Source organism: Agelaius phoeniceus, chromosome 26 (assembly GCF_051311805.1).
Source record: "Agelaius phoeniceus isolate bAgePho1 chromosome 26, bAgePho1.hap1, whole genome shotgun sequence".
Classification (NCBI taxonomy): Eukaryota; Metazoa; Chordata; class Aves; order Passeriformes; family Icteridae; genus Agelaius; species Agelaius phoeniceus.
This window is the reverse complement of record NC_135290.1, coordinates 3,849,867-3,864,890: the sequence shown is the minus strand read 5'-3', so window position 1 is coordinate 3,864,890 and position 15,024 is coordinate 3,849,867. Positions and strand designations below refer to the sequence as shown.

The 15,024-nt window shown below is 48.6% G+C and overlaps 3 protein-coding genes across 3 annotated transcripts; all 3 read right to left on the bottom strand.

The window, feature by feature from the left end:
- Nucleotides 1-574: 574 nt before the first annotated feature.
- Nucleotides 575-1,379, bottom strand: LOC129130811 (feather keratin Cos1-1/Cos1-3/Cos2-1-like). The gene is given in 3 exon segments (XM_054649396.2): nt 575-901; nt 1,246-1,338; nt 1,341-1,379. Coding segments are annotated over 3 exon segments (459 nt in total).
- A 6,597-nt stretch (nt 1,380-7,976) lies between these two features.
- On the bottom strand, nt 7,977-8,781 carry LOC129130812 (feather keratin Cos1-1/Cos1-3/Cos2-1-like). Its single transcript, XM_077190893.1, is given in 3 exon segments — nt 7,977-8,303; nt 8,648-8,740; nt 8,743-8,781. Coding segments are annotated over 3 exon segments (459 nt in total).
- A 3,554-nt stretch (nt 8,782-12,335) lies between these two features.
- Nucleotides 12,336-14,740, bottom strand: OR6F1 (olfactory receptor family 6 subfamily F member 1). The gene is made up of 3 exons (XM_054649833.2): nt 14,700-14,740; nt 14,528-14,603; nt 12,336-13,280 (listed from the first exon to the last, which is right to left on the bottom strand). The coding sequence occupies exons 1-3, from the start codon at nt 14,738-14,740 to the stop codon at nt 12,336-12,338; spliced, it is 1,062 nt and encodes a 353-aa protein (XP_054505808.2).
- Nucleotides 14,741-15,024: the final 284 nt, after the last annotated feature.

Sequence of the window (15,024 nt, the reverse complement as noted above, 5' to 3'; positions counted from 1 at the left end):
AGGCTTGATGGTGTCTGGAAGCAGAGCAACCAGGGGATGTCTTCCTCAGGTCCAAGAGATTGTACCCTTAATAGTTGTGCTGCCATGGTGCCCCAAAATTCCATTTCTCTGTGAATGGAGAAGAGTCTCCTTATGCCCTCACCCACTCCCATGACTGAGCAACACCTTTCTCCTTTGGTATTCAGAAGTGCAACCAAGGGAAGGACCACACACACACCAGACTTGAATGCAGCAGAACTTTAATGAAATGAAAGAAGGAAACAAAGCCACTGAAAGCAGAGGTCAGCAGCACAGGCAGCACCAAGGGCAGCAGAGAGTCTGCGCTCCTTGGCTCTGGAATAGTTCCTGCATAATATTGGTCTACCTGTCCCACAAAGGGGAGAAACCAAATGGTCCCTATCAAGCTGGCCTTTGGGGAATGTAGAAGCACATAGGAACCAATGCAAACAATGGAAAGGGAGAGAAAGGCAAGTTCGGTCAGCTATTGTGCAAACAGCACTCAAAACCTAGATCCTCTGCCCAACACTGTGTTCTGAGTTCCTCAGGATGTCTCGTTGGGGCTCCCTCAGCACCTTTAGCAGGGACGACATCTGTTGCCACCGTAGCGCCTGGTGATGGAGGAGATGTCAAAGCCCCCAGAGTTGATGGGAACTCCGTCAGAGCTGAGGATGTTGCCAACAGCAGCAGAGGTGGAGGATCCCACCACGGTGTTCTGTGGGAAGGAGCTGAGGATGGGCCCAGGCAGGGTCACCACCACAGCAGGCGGCTCAATGACCACAGTGGAGTTTTGGCACTGCCTGACACAGCACTCATTGCAGCTGTTGGCCAGTGGAGTGGGGCCACAGGGCTGGCAGGGACGGCACTGGGTGTTGCAGGACATGTCTTGAGGCTTCAGATGCACCTGGCAGAGAGAGTAGAGAGGAAACAGAGCACAAGGCTGGGTGGGTGAGTGAGGAGCAGCCTGGTTACCCCATCACAAAAGAGCCAAGGCCATCATGAGTGGGAAGCTGGAGACTGGGCCAGGAGCCCTACAAAGAGCAGCCTGACTCAGGAAGTTCTCTGCCAGGCAAATAAAGCAAAAGGCACCACCATCACCAGCCTCTCTCCATGCCAGCCTCCTCCCGACTTTCCTCTCTCAGGACCAGATGCTCCAATCCCCAAATATGAGAAAGCCAACATCAGTTGAGATACCCACCAAGAGAAGATCTCACTTTGGCAGAGAAAGAGAAGGGGCTTCAGACTCACCTGGTTCCCAAGCAGAAGGAAGCAAGAGAAGTGGATGAGAGAGCAGAGACTTGGGCTGCCTTTTATACCTGCCCTTCACTGCCGCAGGACCAGGGGCGGCCTTTGCAGAGGTAACAATTTCCCAGCAAGCTCATCTTGAATGCAAACCAGCACACCTAATGATATGGGCTGTGCTTTCATTTCCTACACTGCTGCCTTTTCATTTCCAGGTTTGTTCCGTGCCTGTTCCCCAATGAAGGCTTCTTCTGATCCCTGGGATTAAAGGCCCCAGTATTTCTAAGGCAGGAATGCAGCAGTGCAGGCAGAAAACTCAGTTTATGTACTGCATGGGCCCAGACCAGGAAAGTGATGCTATCCTGATCACTCTTCTGGGGTTGTTTGAAGTGTTGTTTTCAGGAAGAAACTGCAGCACTCATAGAATCATAGAATCATATAATCACAGAATGGCTTGGTCTGGATGGAACACCTTCATAAAGAGAAGCAGTGACACTCACTAGATGAGATTGTTCCAAACCCCATCCAAGCTGGCCTTGAACACTTTCAGGGATGTGGCAGACTCAGCTTCTATGTGAAGTTCCATTGCCTCACCACCCTTGAGTAAGGAATTTGTTCCTAACATCAAATCTACATCTTTCCTCTTTTAGTTTAAACCGTTCCACTTTGTCCTATCAGTATCTGCCTGTGTAAAATGTTGGCATCCATCTTTTTGTAAGCCCCCTTCACGCACTGACTGGCCTCAATGAGGTGGCCTCAATGCCTTCTCTTCTCCATGCAGAACAACCCCAAATCTCTCAGCCTATCTTCATAGCAGAGTTGCTCCAGCCCTCTGAGCATCTTTGTGGCTTCCTTTTGGACCTGCTCTAAGAGGTCCATGTCTTTCTTGTGCTGAAGTCTCCATGTCTGAACCCATCTGGGATCTCACAAGATCAGAGTAGATAAGGAGAATCACTGCCCTCAACCTGCCAGTCAGGCCTTTTGTGATGCAGCCCAGGATGGCTTTCTGGACTGCAAGGGCAAACAGTTGGCTCACGTCCAGGTTTTCATCCACCAGAACTCCCAATTCCCTCTTCACAGGTCTGCTCTCAATGAGTTCATCTCCCAGTCTGTCCTCATGTCTGGGATTTCCTAATGCAGCTGCTGCACCCTGCACTTGAACTTCTTAAACTTCATCAGGTTCTCATGGGCCCACTCCTCAAGTTTCTCCAGGTCTTCTTGGATGGAAATCTCCCTCTGGATGGAAATCTCCTTCTGTTGTGTCAGCTCAGCTTTGTGTCATCTGCAAACATGCCAAGGGGACACTCAATCTAATATCCCTGTGATTGAAAAAGATACCAAAAAGCACCAGTCCCAAGATAGAGCCTTGAGATATGCCCCTCTTCCCCTACCTCCATGTGGTCATAGAGCCACAGACTAAAGCTGTGTCCATCCAGCCATTTTCATATTCACAATAATATACCCTTCAAATCCATGTGTATTGGGTTTGCATGGCCTGGTTTTGGTAGCAGGAGGGCTACAGGGGTGGCTTATGTGGGAATTTGCTGGAAGCTTCCTCAGTGTCCAGCAGAGCCAAAGCCAGCTGGCTCCAAGACAGACCCACGACTGGCCAAGGCTGAGCCCATCAGAAATGGAAGTGATGCCTCAGGAATAACACATTAAAGAGGGAAAAAAATTATTGCACAGGTGTAGCTGGGGCCAGAGAAAAGCAGAGTGAGAATATGTGAGAGAAACAGCTCTGCAGACACCAGTGGAGAAGGAGGAGCAGGAGCTGCTCCAGCCTCCAGAATTGAGATTTCTCTGCAGCCCATGGTGAAGACCATGGTGAGGCAGCTGTGCCCCTGCAGCCCACAAAGGGCATGGGAGTGCAGAGATGCACCTGCAGCCCCTGGAGGAGCCAACACCAGAGCAGGTGAATGCCTGAGAGGAGGCCATGACCCTGAGGGAAGCCTGTGCTGGAGCAGAGTCCTGGCAGGGATTGTGAAGAAAGGAGCAGGTTTGCTGGAATGACTTTGTGAGGGTTCTTGAAGGAGTGACCCCATGGGAGAGTGACCCACATTGTAGCAGTTCTTGGGGAGCCATAGCCTGTGGGATATGGTTCCTAAGCTCCTTCTCATTTTGGAGAAGTTAATGGAGAACTTCTCCCATGGGAGGGACCCCACCCTGGAGCAGGGGAAGGGTTCCCACTCCTCTCCTTGAGCAGCAGCAGGAACAACCTGTGATGAATTGACCATGAGCCCCATTCCTGTCTCCCTGCTCTGCTGGGGGGGAGGAGGAGATAAACTGGGAAGGAGGGGGTGGTAGGGGGCAGATGTTCAGTTTTTTGGATTATTTTTATAAGACTTACTTTACTTCTCATTATCCCGCTCTGATTTTATTGGTTATAATTCAATTAATATGCCTTAATTGAGTCAGTTTTACCTGTGACAATATTTGGTGAGAGGTCTCTTCTGGTCCTTAACTCAAGAATCATTGTTATATTTTCTCTCCCCTGTCCACTTTTAGAGGAGAGTGATAAAGTGGCTTTGGTGGGTGCCTGGCAACCAGCCAGGGTCAACCCACTACACCAATCTCTCCAATTTGGAGATAAGGATTTTGTGTGGGCTGTGTTGAAGGCCTGACAGAAGTTTAGGAAGATGACACTGGCCAGTCTTCCCTTGCTGACTGTGTCAGTCACTCCATCCTTGAAGGCCACCAGATTGCTCAGACATGACTTGCCCTAAGAGCAGCCTTGCTGTCTGTTTTGGATCACCTCCTTGTCTGAGTATGACTTACAGTTGCTTTCATGAGGATCTGTTCCATGATCTCCCCAGGCACAGAGGTGAGGTCTACTAGTCTGTGATTCCCTGGGTCCTTTGTTTTGCCTCTTTAAAAATCCAGTCTGCTGCTGGATGCCCAAGGATTCCTGTGCATGAGGATGGGCCATGTCCTTCCCTATCCCGCCCTCCTCAGCTCACCCTGATGGTTTTTTGTTGCCTCCCCGTGTGTGTGCATTGGGCTGCAGGCTCTGACCCCATCCTACCTAACTCTGCCCTCAGGAAAAGCTTCTGGCTTGTTTTGACTTGTCCACTCTCTGAGCAGTCTGTGAGTACACAAACAATGCTGTGAGCTTGCCTGGGGCATTGCCCTTCCCCACAAGGCTCCAGCCCTGCTGTGCCTGTCTCCTGGTGTCCTCAGCAGAGTTCACAGCAGGGTGTGTTCCTCATACATGTGTTCATGTCTTTGGTGCTCTTGTGTGCAACCAGACTAATGTGAATGCAGAACAGGTGCATATTTGACAGGTGTATATGAACCCATGTCCTTTTGTGTCTCTCCTCACAAATAGGTTGTGTTGCTCATGGCAGGGACACTCTCCACAGCTCTGTGCAAGAGCTCTGCAAAGCAGCAGGGGCTCAAGTGCACCTGAAAGGTAAAGGCATCAGCCTCCTGGAAATCTGTCCAAAAAGAGGCACTGTAATCAATCCATTTCCTGAACCCTGCTTGTCCTGATCCTCCAGAGCTCATACTCCACTGATGGTGATGCCAAGGCCCAACAAGGAGTCCCAGTTTAGATCCTGAATTTAGCTGAGTGTAACAGGATTGGGACTGCCTCAGCATGATGGGCAGGCCCCCTCAGCCTGCCTCACCAGGTCAGGACACAGCTGCTAGAGAGTTCAAAAGGATGGGGTTTGGTTTATCCTGGAGAAAGAATAAGAAATCCTATTTACTCTCCTTGTTCAGGCCATGTTCAAATGGATCTGCTTCCAGTGAATTGTTGGTGCTTTCAGGTGTGGGACACAGCCTTCCTTCATGCCTTAGCCAATGTCAAATGTATTCATCCAGATCATCAGCCTGGTGCTGTGTCAGGCTGAGATCTTGGCCCAAATAGGTACTGAATTAAAGAATCACAGTGCATGTTATTGGTGTGCACTGGACTGGAAGGACAGAGACTCTGTGTGTTGCACAGGGGAAGCCAATAAACAGGGTTATTGGCAGATGGGATGCCCCAGCAGTCGCTCTGTGGTGCAGATGTCACAATGTTCCACGTTGGAGCGGTGCTTGTGCCCTGGGTCTGCCTGTGGGGCAGATAGAGTTGTGGATTCCAAGGGTGCCAGGCAGAGCAAGGAGCTGGATCACCCCTATATTAGCAATTTACCCAGTGACAGCAGTGCAGGTCTTGTGTGAGGCTGGGCATCACAAGAACATTGGCCAAATAGATGGAGGAGTTCAGAGACTCTTCCCTAAATCTCCAGCAGGAAGAATATGCAGGGAACTTTTCCTGTTGCTCCCTTCATGCTTCAGCTGCTGTTTGAGCTTATCTTTGCCTTCATCAGCCCCTTCCCTACATTCAGGGAACTGTGGACATCTGAGATGTCCCAAACCTTTTAATCACTCACTTCAGCTGAGGGTGAAAGTCGAAAAAAGAAATTTTGGAGCATCACAGAAAAAAAAAACCTAAATTCCTGCATTAATAGTGAAGCCAGATGTTCTTCACAGAAACTCAGAGATTACTGCAATGACCATATCATGGAAAGAATGAAGAATGTTGAACATTAGTAGGCCAAACTTTCTCTAGGGACATTCTGTGCCATGCTGCCATCAGTCCTGTTACCCAACATCTATAAATAGTGAAGGGATGGCTAAAATGTGAGGATTTCCAACAGGTATCCACAGGGTACATTCATTAGAACTGCAGTCTGCAGAACTTGGCTTCCTCATGAACCTGATTGCCAAGAGAGTTGTGTTCAGTGCCCTGATACTTCTCTCACCCTGACCTATCATTGGTCTGTGGTGTTGTGAGGTCCCCAGGATGAGGTGAGAGATGAGAATTTGATTTCAAGTTCTCAGAAAGCTGATTTATTGTTATATTATATTATATTATATTATATTATATTATATTATATTATATTATATTATATTAAGAAATTATATACTAAAACTATACTAAACTATAGAGAAAGGATGCAGAGAGAAGACTAGAAAAGAATGAATAATAAAAACCCGTGACAGACCAGAGTCCTGACGCAGCTAGACTGGGATTGGTCATTAAGTCAAAATAATTCACATGATGGGTAAACAATTTTCCAAATTACATTCCAAAGCAGCAAAACCGGGAGAATCTGAAGCTTCCCAGCTTTCCAGGAGAAGAAATCCTGGCAAGGGGATTTTTCATAAAATATCACTGTGACATTGGTCAAACAGGCAAGAGGAGGAAATGCCATCAAAGGACTTTAAAACCTCACTTTCTGAAAGAAAAGGACACCTGTCTGCATTCCAGACTCCCAGATGGGGAAAGGGCAATTTACACAGTCTCCATCATGGATGGATGGATGGATGGATGGATGGATGGATGGATGGATGGATGGATGGATGGATGGATTCTGTTTATCCAGCCCTTCCTGACTAAGGCCTCTGATGTGCTTTTGATCAAAACAGTGCCCAAGACCATCAGACTGAGCAAGAGGGACAATAGTGAACAAAACTTGTCTGCCACAGACAGCTCACAGATACTGCTGAGAGTGTCCAGAATGACTTTGCACAGAGCTTTTCTGAAGCAGCACTGGTCCAGAAAAGGACCTTACACACAGGGTCTGTGAGGGCCTGAGGCTGAGCTGAGCTGCTCCATCTGTGGTTGGGAGCAACAAGGTACCCCTGAGCAGGGAAGGGTCTGTGGGCTTCCATTACTGTCCTTGGACTGCCCTGGCCCGTGAGGGTTCACAGGGACCCCAGTGTGAGGCCCAGAGTGGTTAATCCCAGCACTGACTTGGGAATGATGCCAGGCCTGAATGCCTGCCAAAACCTGGGCCCTGCCATGGGCCTTACGTGTGGCAGTAGGGCTGCAATGAGGAACTGATCCCAGCTGCCTGTGCCCATTTGTGCTGGCCATGGTCTCAGACTGGGCAGTGGAGTGAAGATGGAGATGAGGCCTTGGGCCAGCTCCGAGGCTATTCCACACAACCACACTTCTGACATCCTTTGGGAACATTTTCTGCCTACCCCAGCACAGCACTGACCAGAGCAAGAGGTGCTGAATTCCCATGATCCTGCAGGTTGGTTTGTTTCCAGGACCTCCCATGAAATTCTAGTTATTACGTGAGGTTTTTGCAGGAGGTGTTGGGGGTATATCTGGGCAAAGACACTGAAGGGAAACGGGCTGATCACCTTTCAGCTGGGGATGTTTTGCATCCTGGCCCAGGACTGTTCCCCACATAGCACCCCCTGCAGTGTATCCCAACCTCACATTTTTCTGGATGAAGGATCTCACTGCATTGTCACCTTTTCCCCTGCCAGGATCAACACCATTCTACCCTGGGAGCTTGCAAGGGCATATGTGGAGGGAAGGACAACCTGGAGACCCAGCCTGAGATGCAAAAATCTTTATTGAGTTTAAAGAAGGAATCAAGGTTGTTATAAGCACAGGCCCTCAGTGCAGGGATCTGGAGGGACAAGCAGGACACTTCACCTCTTGGCCATGGTGAAGTCCATGCAGGACATGCATCTGCCTTGCCTGTAGAGTGCAGGCTGGCTTGGAGGAGCCTTGCAGCCAAGGGGAGCAGAAGGACACAACGAAAATAGAAACAAGGAGATATGTAGGAAAGACATAGGGCTTTTCAAGTGCCTGAGCTGGGCCCTTCTTTCCAGCATATTCAGGAGGAACTAAAGATGGTCAGTTCCTCTGAAAGAAATGACCTGAAGATTCTTCCTTTGTCCAGCACCATGCCTGGAGATCCTGGGGACACTTCCCAAGACCAGCACCATTAGCAAGGGAGGCCCCTCCTTCCACCGTAGCGCCTGGTGATGGAGGAGATGTCAAAGCCCCCAGAGTTGATGGGAACTCCGTCAGAGTTGAGGATGTTGCCAACAGCAGCAGAGGTGGAGGATCCCACCACGGTGTTCTGGGGGAAGGAGCTGAGGATGGGCCCAGGCAGGGTCACCACCACAGCAGGTGGCTGAATGACCACAGTGGAGTCCTGGCACTGCCTGACACAGCACTCATTGCAGCTGTTGGCCAGTGGAGTGGGGCCACAGGGCTGGCAGGGACGGCACTGGGTGTTGCAGGACATGTCTTGAGGCTGCAGATGCACCTGGCAGAGAGAGTAGAGAGGAAACAGAGCACAAGGCTGGGTGGGTGAGTGAGGAGCAGCCTGGTTACCCCATCACAAAAGAGCCAAGGCCATCATGAGTGGGAAGCTGGAGACTGGGCCAGGAGCCCTACAAAGAGCAGCCTGACTCAGGAAGTTCTCTGCCAGGCAAATAAAGCAAAAGGCACCACCATCACCAGCCTCTCTCCATGCCAGCCTCCTCCCGACTTTCCTCTCTCAGGACCAGATGCTCCAATCCCCAAATATGAGAAAGCCAACATCAGTTGAGATACCCAACAAGAGGAGATCTCACTTTGGCAGAGAAAGCGAAGGGGCTTCAGACTCACCTGGTTCCCAAGCAGAAGGAAGCAAGAGAAGTGGATGAGAGAGCAGAGACTTGGGCTGCCTTTTATACCTGCCCTTCACTGCCGCAGGACCAGGGGCAGCCTTTGCAGAGGTAACAATTTCCCAGCAAGCTCATCTTGAATGCAAACCAGCACACCTAATGATATGGGCTGTGCTTTCATTTCCTACACTGCTGCCTTTTCATTTCCAGGTTTGTTCCGTGCCCGTTCCCCATTGAAGGCTTCTTCTGATCCCTGGGATTAAAGGCCCCGGGATTTCTAAAGCAGGAATGCAGCAGTGCAGGCAGAAAACTCAGTTTATGTACTGCATGGGCCCAGGCTGGGCAAGTGATATTACAGTCTGGATAACTCTGGTGGGGCGGTTTGAGTTCCAGCAATCCTCAGCTGGCTGCCCAAGGACTCCTGTGCATGAGGATATGTCCTATCCTTCTCTTTCTCTCCCTGTGGTCACCTCTTCCCTCCCTGTGTCCATCGACTCTGCAACTGTTTTTCAGCCCAATGTGCCTAACTCTGCTATCAAGAGAAAATTCTGGCTTGTTTAACTCATGCCCTCTTTGTGCAGCAGAGAAAATGTCATGGGCTTGTCTGGCTCCTTGTCCTTCCTCACAGTGCTCCAGCCCTGCTGCAGTTGTCCCCAGGTGTCCTCAGCAGAGCCCATGGTGTATTGTGCTCCTACAACCTCGACTTCATCAGGACATAGAGGTGGGCCAATGAAATCCTCATGAAGCTCAAGAAGGCCAAGTATAAGGTCCTGAATTTGGGTTGGGTCTTCCCCAAGGATGCACACAGAGTGGGTAATGAGTAAACTGAGAGCAGCCCATCCAAGAAGGACTTGGGTGTGCTGGTGAATGAGAGGCTGGACACAACCTGCAACGTTAACGTTCACATGCAGCCCTGGAATTGTATCCCAGAACTGTATTGCCTCAGAAGAAGAGTTACCACTAGGTATAGAGAGGTGGTTCTCCCCCAGTTCTCTGCTCTTGTGAGCCCCCAGCTGGAGTGCTGTGTCCATTTCTGGGGTCACCAATGTGAAGGTGCTGAAGTAGGTCTAGATGAGGTCACAAAGTTGCTCAGAGGGCTGCAGCCCTTCTGCTATGGAGACAGGGCTGGGAGAGATGAATGTATTTAGCCTGAAGATGGTTTTGGGAATACCTTAAATCACATTCCAGTGCCCAAAGAGGTTAAAGAGATGAACTCTCTCTTTTTAACAAGGGCATGTAGTGACAGGGCAAGGGGGAATGGCTTCCCACTGAAGCAGGATAGATTTGTACTAGTTGCTAAGAAAAAATTCTTTCCTCTGAGGGTGGTGAGGCCCTGCACATGTTGTCCAGAGAAGATCTGGCTGCCCCATCCCTGGAAGTGGATGCTGTGGTGCTGTGAAGCACATACTCGTGTGACTTTCACAGTTGCTTCTAGATCCAGGGATTTTGATGATAAAAACTGTCCAAGACTTGGTGCAGACCTATTGGAGGCTACACCATTAACAAGCCAAACAAGCCTTGTCAATGTTCTCTGCTTACAATAGCACTGCAATTCTCAGAGCAAGTAGCCTGCTGGCTCTTCTTCCTGTTTCATCTCCACGGGCCTCCACTGATGGCCACAGTTGGAGAATGAGGCCTTTGGTAGGGAGCACAATTGCTCTTATGGTTTGACATTGTGGCAGAAGCCCAGGATGGGAAGGGCTCTTCCTCACCCTGCATCAGCAAGTGGAAAACAGCCACCAGTCAGACTCTGGACAAGATTCTTCCTGCACTCATCCACTACCAGAGAGGGGTCCCACTCTTTTTCATGTCTCTCCTTTTCAGGGAAATCACCAGTGCTGGAGGGAGCTCCCATGTTCCTGAGTCTGTGCCAGTTTCTCTGTCCAGCAGCTGGTAACACCTCAGTGATCTCCTCTCCTCCCATGAGCTAAAGGAAGGGTTCTGGGGACCTATTTTTGGGCAAACCCACTACAGCACTTCTTATGGAAACTCAGCTCAAGGGTGCTGAGTTTCCAGATGGATCCCACCCTTTGAATTGGAATCTTTTGATCATGGAGTATCATCCCCTCTGCCCGAGAAATCTCAGGGTACTCATTTGTTTTTCTGTGGCTGTTCCAGCATAGCCTGCCTCTCCCAAGTGAGAAGGATGTGCTCTGACAGCCCTGTGTGAGGCTTTGAATGCTGCTGGTTATCTCAGAGGGCTCTAAGCAGTTTTGATGAGGAATTCACAGCAGGTCACAGTGTCCTGCACTCTACTGTGTCTTGGATTTCTTGGACATTTCTGATCCTTTTTGTTGCTTTCCAGGACTGTACAGGGCTTCAACACTCCAAATACACAATTCTTTCCAAAGTGCATCATTCCTAGGCAGAAATGACAAGCAATGGTGTCTGTCTGAGGACAAATCCAGTCTCAGACTCTTTCTGCTGTCCCAGACATTTTCCCAAATGCCACTGAAAAAGAGCACAGCTGACAAAGGTGGGAATGAGCCCGTGCCTTGGGCAGTGGTGCCTGGGCCTGGGTACAGGACTAAATGCCAAGTGCCCAGGTGGATGCAGGAGGTTTGGGAATCTCCCCCAGAAGTGCCATTGCTTCTAGAAGGGAGGAGTAGATGTCCAGTTCAGACTCAATCATCTCAATTGGAGAGCTCTATGTTCAGGTGAAATTAACCCTACACTTTCCATAAAGGTGTGTTTACCATGATGAGGAGCTGATGCCTCCTCATTATGAAGTGGTTACATGGACTGTCCTCACTGTCAGTGTGCCAAAAGAAAAGCTTTGAGAACATGGTTAATCTGTTCTGAAATGAAAATTGGGAGGGAAAAAGCAAGTACTGTTTGGAAGTGCTAATGTCCTCCCAATGAGTGCAAAGAGAGGCTTGCTTCCCAGCCAGCCTTCCACAGCTCTGCCCTTTGAGTGCTTTGCCAATCACATTAAAGTTTTTCCACAACAAAGCCCAAAATGGGTGGAACAATGTACTGCTAAAAACGATGTGGGGTTTTAGATGTGGAAATGCCCTGACACATCTAGAATGAAGCACACTGTTTTGCATAATTTTAATTAAAAATAAGAGACTAGATTCAGATACTAAGGAGAGGAAAGAAGAGGAATTATGCAAATTTTGTTTGCAGTCTTATGCTAGGAAAAATGGCTATAAGTAGAGATATCAGACATTGCCAAATTTTATCTTGAATCAGAGTATGAATTGATGAAATAGCTACAAGAATGTGGCATAGATACATCACAAAACATCAGGAGAAACACATGTCTACTTCCTAAAGCAATGTTTCCTAAGGTTGCTGGGATTTCTTTAGGAGATTCAGACAAACCCTGACAAAATTAAGCACATGGCAAACTGGGGTAGAAACCTGTGGGAGTACCACTCCTCCAGCTTTGTTACAGAACCATTTATGGACAGGGTTTGTGACCCTTTCCAAGCATGGCACTTTAAAGGACTGGAAGGCATTCTGAATTACCTGGGAATGAACAGAGGGTGGTGGGAGAGCAGAACTGAGGCTCAGCCCAGCCAGAGATGGCTGTAAGGTGATATGAGCTCATTGGCGGTGGCTTCTCAGTGCCTGGGATGTCCACACAAACCTACACTTCAGAGGGGATCTTCTGCAGGGCAGAAGTCATGGGAGGGCAGGGATGAATCTGTTTGTTCAACTGATGCCCTGTGAAAAAAGTCACTTCATTTTTTCTGGAAAGCCCGTCCCAGAGCAAGCTTGACCTCTTTGTTTCTGAGTGTGTAAATGAAGGGGTTCAGCAAAGGAGTTACCATTGTGTTAAAGGTATTCACGATTTTGTTCACATCCAGGGAGTTCTGGGCTGATGGCTTGACATACAGGAACATGGTGGACCCATACCAGATGGCGACAACACTGAGATGGGCAGAGCAGGTGGAAAAGGCCTTTTTTCGGCCATGGCCTGACTGGATCTGCAGGATGGAGGAGATGATGTACATGTAGGAGACCAAGGTGACCACACAGGAGGCCACCACAACAATTATGGAGACAAGGAAGGTTGCCAGCTCCACAGGCCATGTATCACTGCAGGAGAGGGCAAGGCAGGAATCTATATCACATATGAAATGATTGATGACATCTGGCCCACAGAAAGTCAGCCTGGATGTCAGAAAGGCCAGCAGGGAAATGGCCAAAAATCCTCCCAGCCAGGAGCTGAGTGCCAGCCGAACAGAGAGGACACTGCTCATGAGGGAGCTGTACCTCAGGGGGCAGCATATGGCTAAGTAGCGGTCATAGGCCATGACAGACAGGAGAAAACACTCAGTGGAGCCTAGAGAGAGAAGAAAGAACAACTGGAGGATGCAGACACTGAAGGAGATGGTCTGGCTAGTCCCCAGCATGACTCCTATGGCTTTGGGAACAACACCCGTAGTGTACCAGATCTCCAGGAAGGAGAGATTGCAGAGGAAAAAGTACATTGGGGTGTGTAGGTTGCTGCTTCTCCACACAAGGGCTATGATGGATGCATTACCTATCACTGTCAGGGTGTACATCAGTGCAAACACCACCACAAAGGAGACTCGGAATTGCCATGTCCCTGGGAAGCCAAGAAGGATGAATTCTTTTACACTTGTCCTATTTGCCATGTCCTTCCAAGTGTTGAGGTCTGTCTGCAAAGAAAGAAAAGTTTCTGTGAAAGCTTGCATGCTACAAGTAGTGAAAAAAAAAAAAAAATCACCCTCCCCAAAAATGCAGTTGGTGCACAGCATGGGAAAATGGGACTTTTCCTATGTTAAAATTTTCATAGAAATCCTCCCCGATGAAACACGTTTGGACAACTAGATCTAATCCTGAAAATCAGGTGTACCCCAACAAATGAACACTTAGAGAAGTATTTATCAGATTGTGCATTTCCTTTACAGCACAGGGAATGTAGTCACTTCTGTGACATGAAAATCCCACATAGGAAACTATGGACACCAGGCTGAGGCACTCCAGCTATGGAAAAACCTGTTACAAATAGGAAGGCAATAACATAACTTGTCGTTTCCAAGGCAGGCAATACTGAGGTGTGGTTTCATCAAATGAGGAATACAAATACTGTCATGATAATGTGACACTCCAAGAGATTTTCCTACCTCTTCTATGTCAGTTTATTACAAAGCATTGAGACTGAGCTGCAGGCACCCAGGGCAGCAGGTTGGTATGCCAATCACTACTCAAGGTCTCCTATATTTGCTTTCTTTTAAGCCTCAGAACAGGAAGCTTTTGCAGATACCTCCATTTCCCTCACTGAAGTTTGCTTCTCAGCATAGCTACTAGGTGTGATCCACCTCTTTGCAATTTTGCCATTTCAGAGTCAGAGGAAGGATTTCTGCTGACTAAGCTGGAATATCTAAGGTGAAATAAAATACTTCTATCTCAGCTCCTCAGCTTACCCCCCTTCTTTCTTCACAGACAGAGAAAAAGCATGAGGGAAACATGGCTCATTTTGTCCTAAAAGCATGGCTAAAAGCTCTCTAGAAGTGCCAGGTTGTCTCTGAGGTCTAAGGCAGGAGTCTAGTAAGCACCTGGGTGTTAGACATCTCAATTTGGGCAGAGATATTCAGCCTCAGAGACTGAAGGCAAAATCCTCCGAGTTGAATCCATTAAAGGTAGCTCTGCTGAACTGTTGCTGCAGACAAGGGAAAATTCTTGATTAGTTCTCTAGAGAAAACATATTTTCAGGTGGATGTGGAAGACAGATGGACTAAATCACCACCTGAATAATCCCTTTCTCTCCTATCTTCCTCCACAGCAATATATACCAGAAATCTCATGTACTTAAAGGGTAAAGAAATCTCCCTTAAACCAGCTCTCCTTAAACATGCAAGGCATTGGAAGTCTGTGATACACGTCTTGGGCAGGCTTCACTCACCAGATTTGCCAGTGGAAATGATCCAAAAGACATTTTTTCATGCACCATCCTCCCAAGGTAGCCATGGTCTCCTTGGCTAATGGAGAGCATTGGAAAGAAGTAGATTTATTGTGGGGAACTCTGGATTCAGGTGAAGGTGTGTGGATGAGCAGCTCTCCCCTTGCTGACTCACTTCAAGCTGATGGCAACTGCCTGACCTGGTTTCCTCTCCATCCGGTAGGATCTGACAGCTTCCACTCCTGATCTTCTTCCCTCTCACTGCCACCACTGTAATTCCACCAAGGAAAGCTCTGTGTGCACACACACAAAGTGTAAATTCTCTTCATATTATGAGATCATGCACCAGAGAGTCGCCAGCATCATTAGCATAAGAACATCCCCACACCCACCTCATTAACACAATGAAGCTCCAGCTGGCCACACCTTGGAGACTGTTTTCTGTTTTCCCTCTGGTGTGCTCCAGGGAATTTGACCTCTGGGAAGCCTTATGGGCTTGT

Bases quoted from the DNA above. Each gene is read 5' to 3' on its own strand.
- OR6F1 (XM_054649833.2), bottom strand. From the start codon at position 14,740: ATGGAGAGGAAACCAGGTCAGGCAGTTGCCATCAGCTTGAA. The intron at 14,604-14,699 runs GTGAGTCAGCAA...GCTCTCCATTAG, and splicing joins GCAGTTGCCATCAGCTTGAA to CCAAGGAGACCATGGCTACC. The intron at 13,281-14,527 runs GTGAGTGAAGCC...CTTTCTTTGCAG, and splicing joins CATTTCCACTGGCAAATCTG to ACAGACCTCAACACTTGGAA.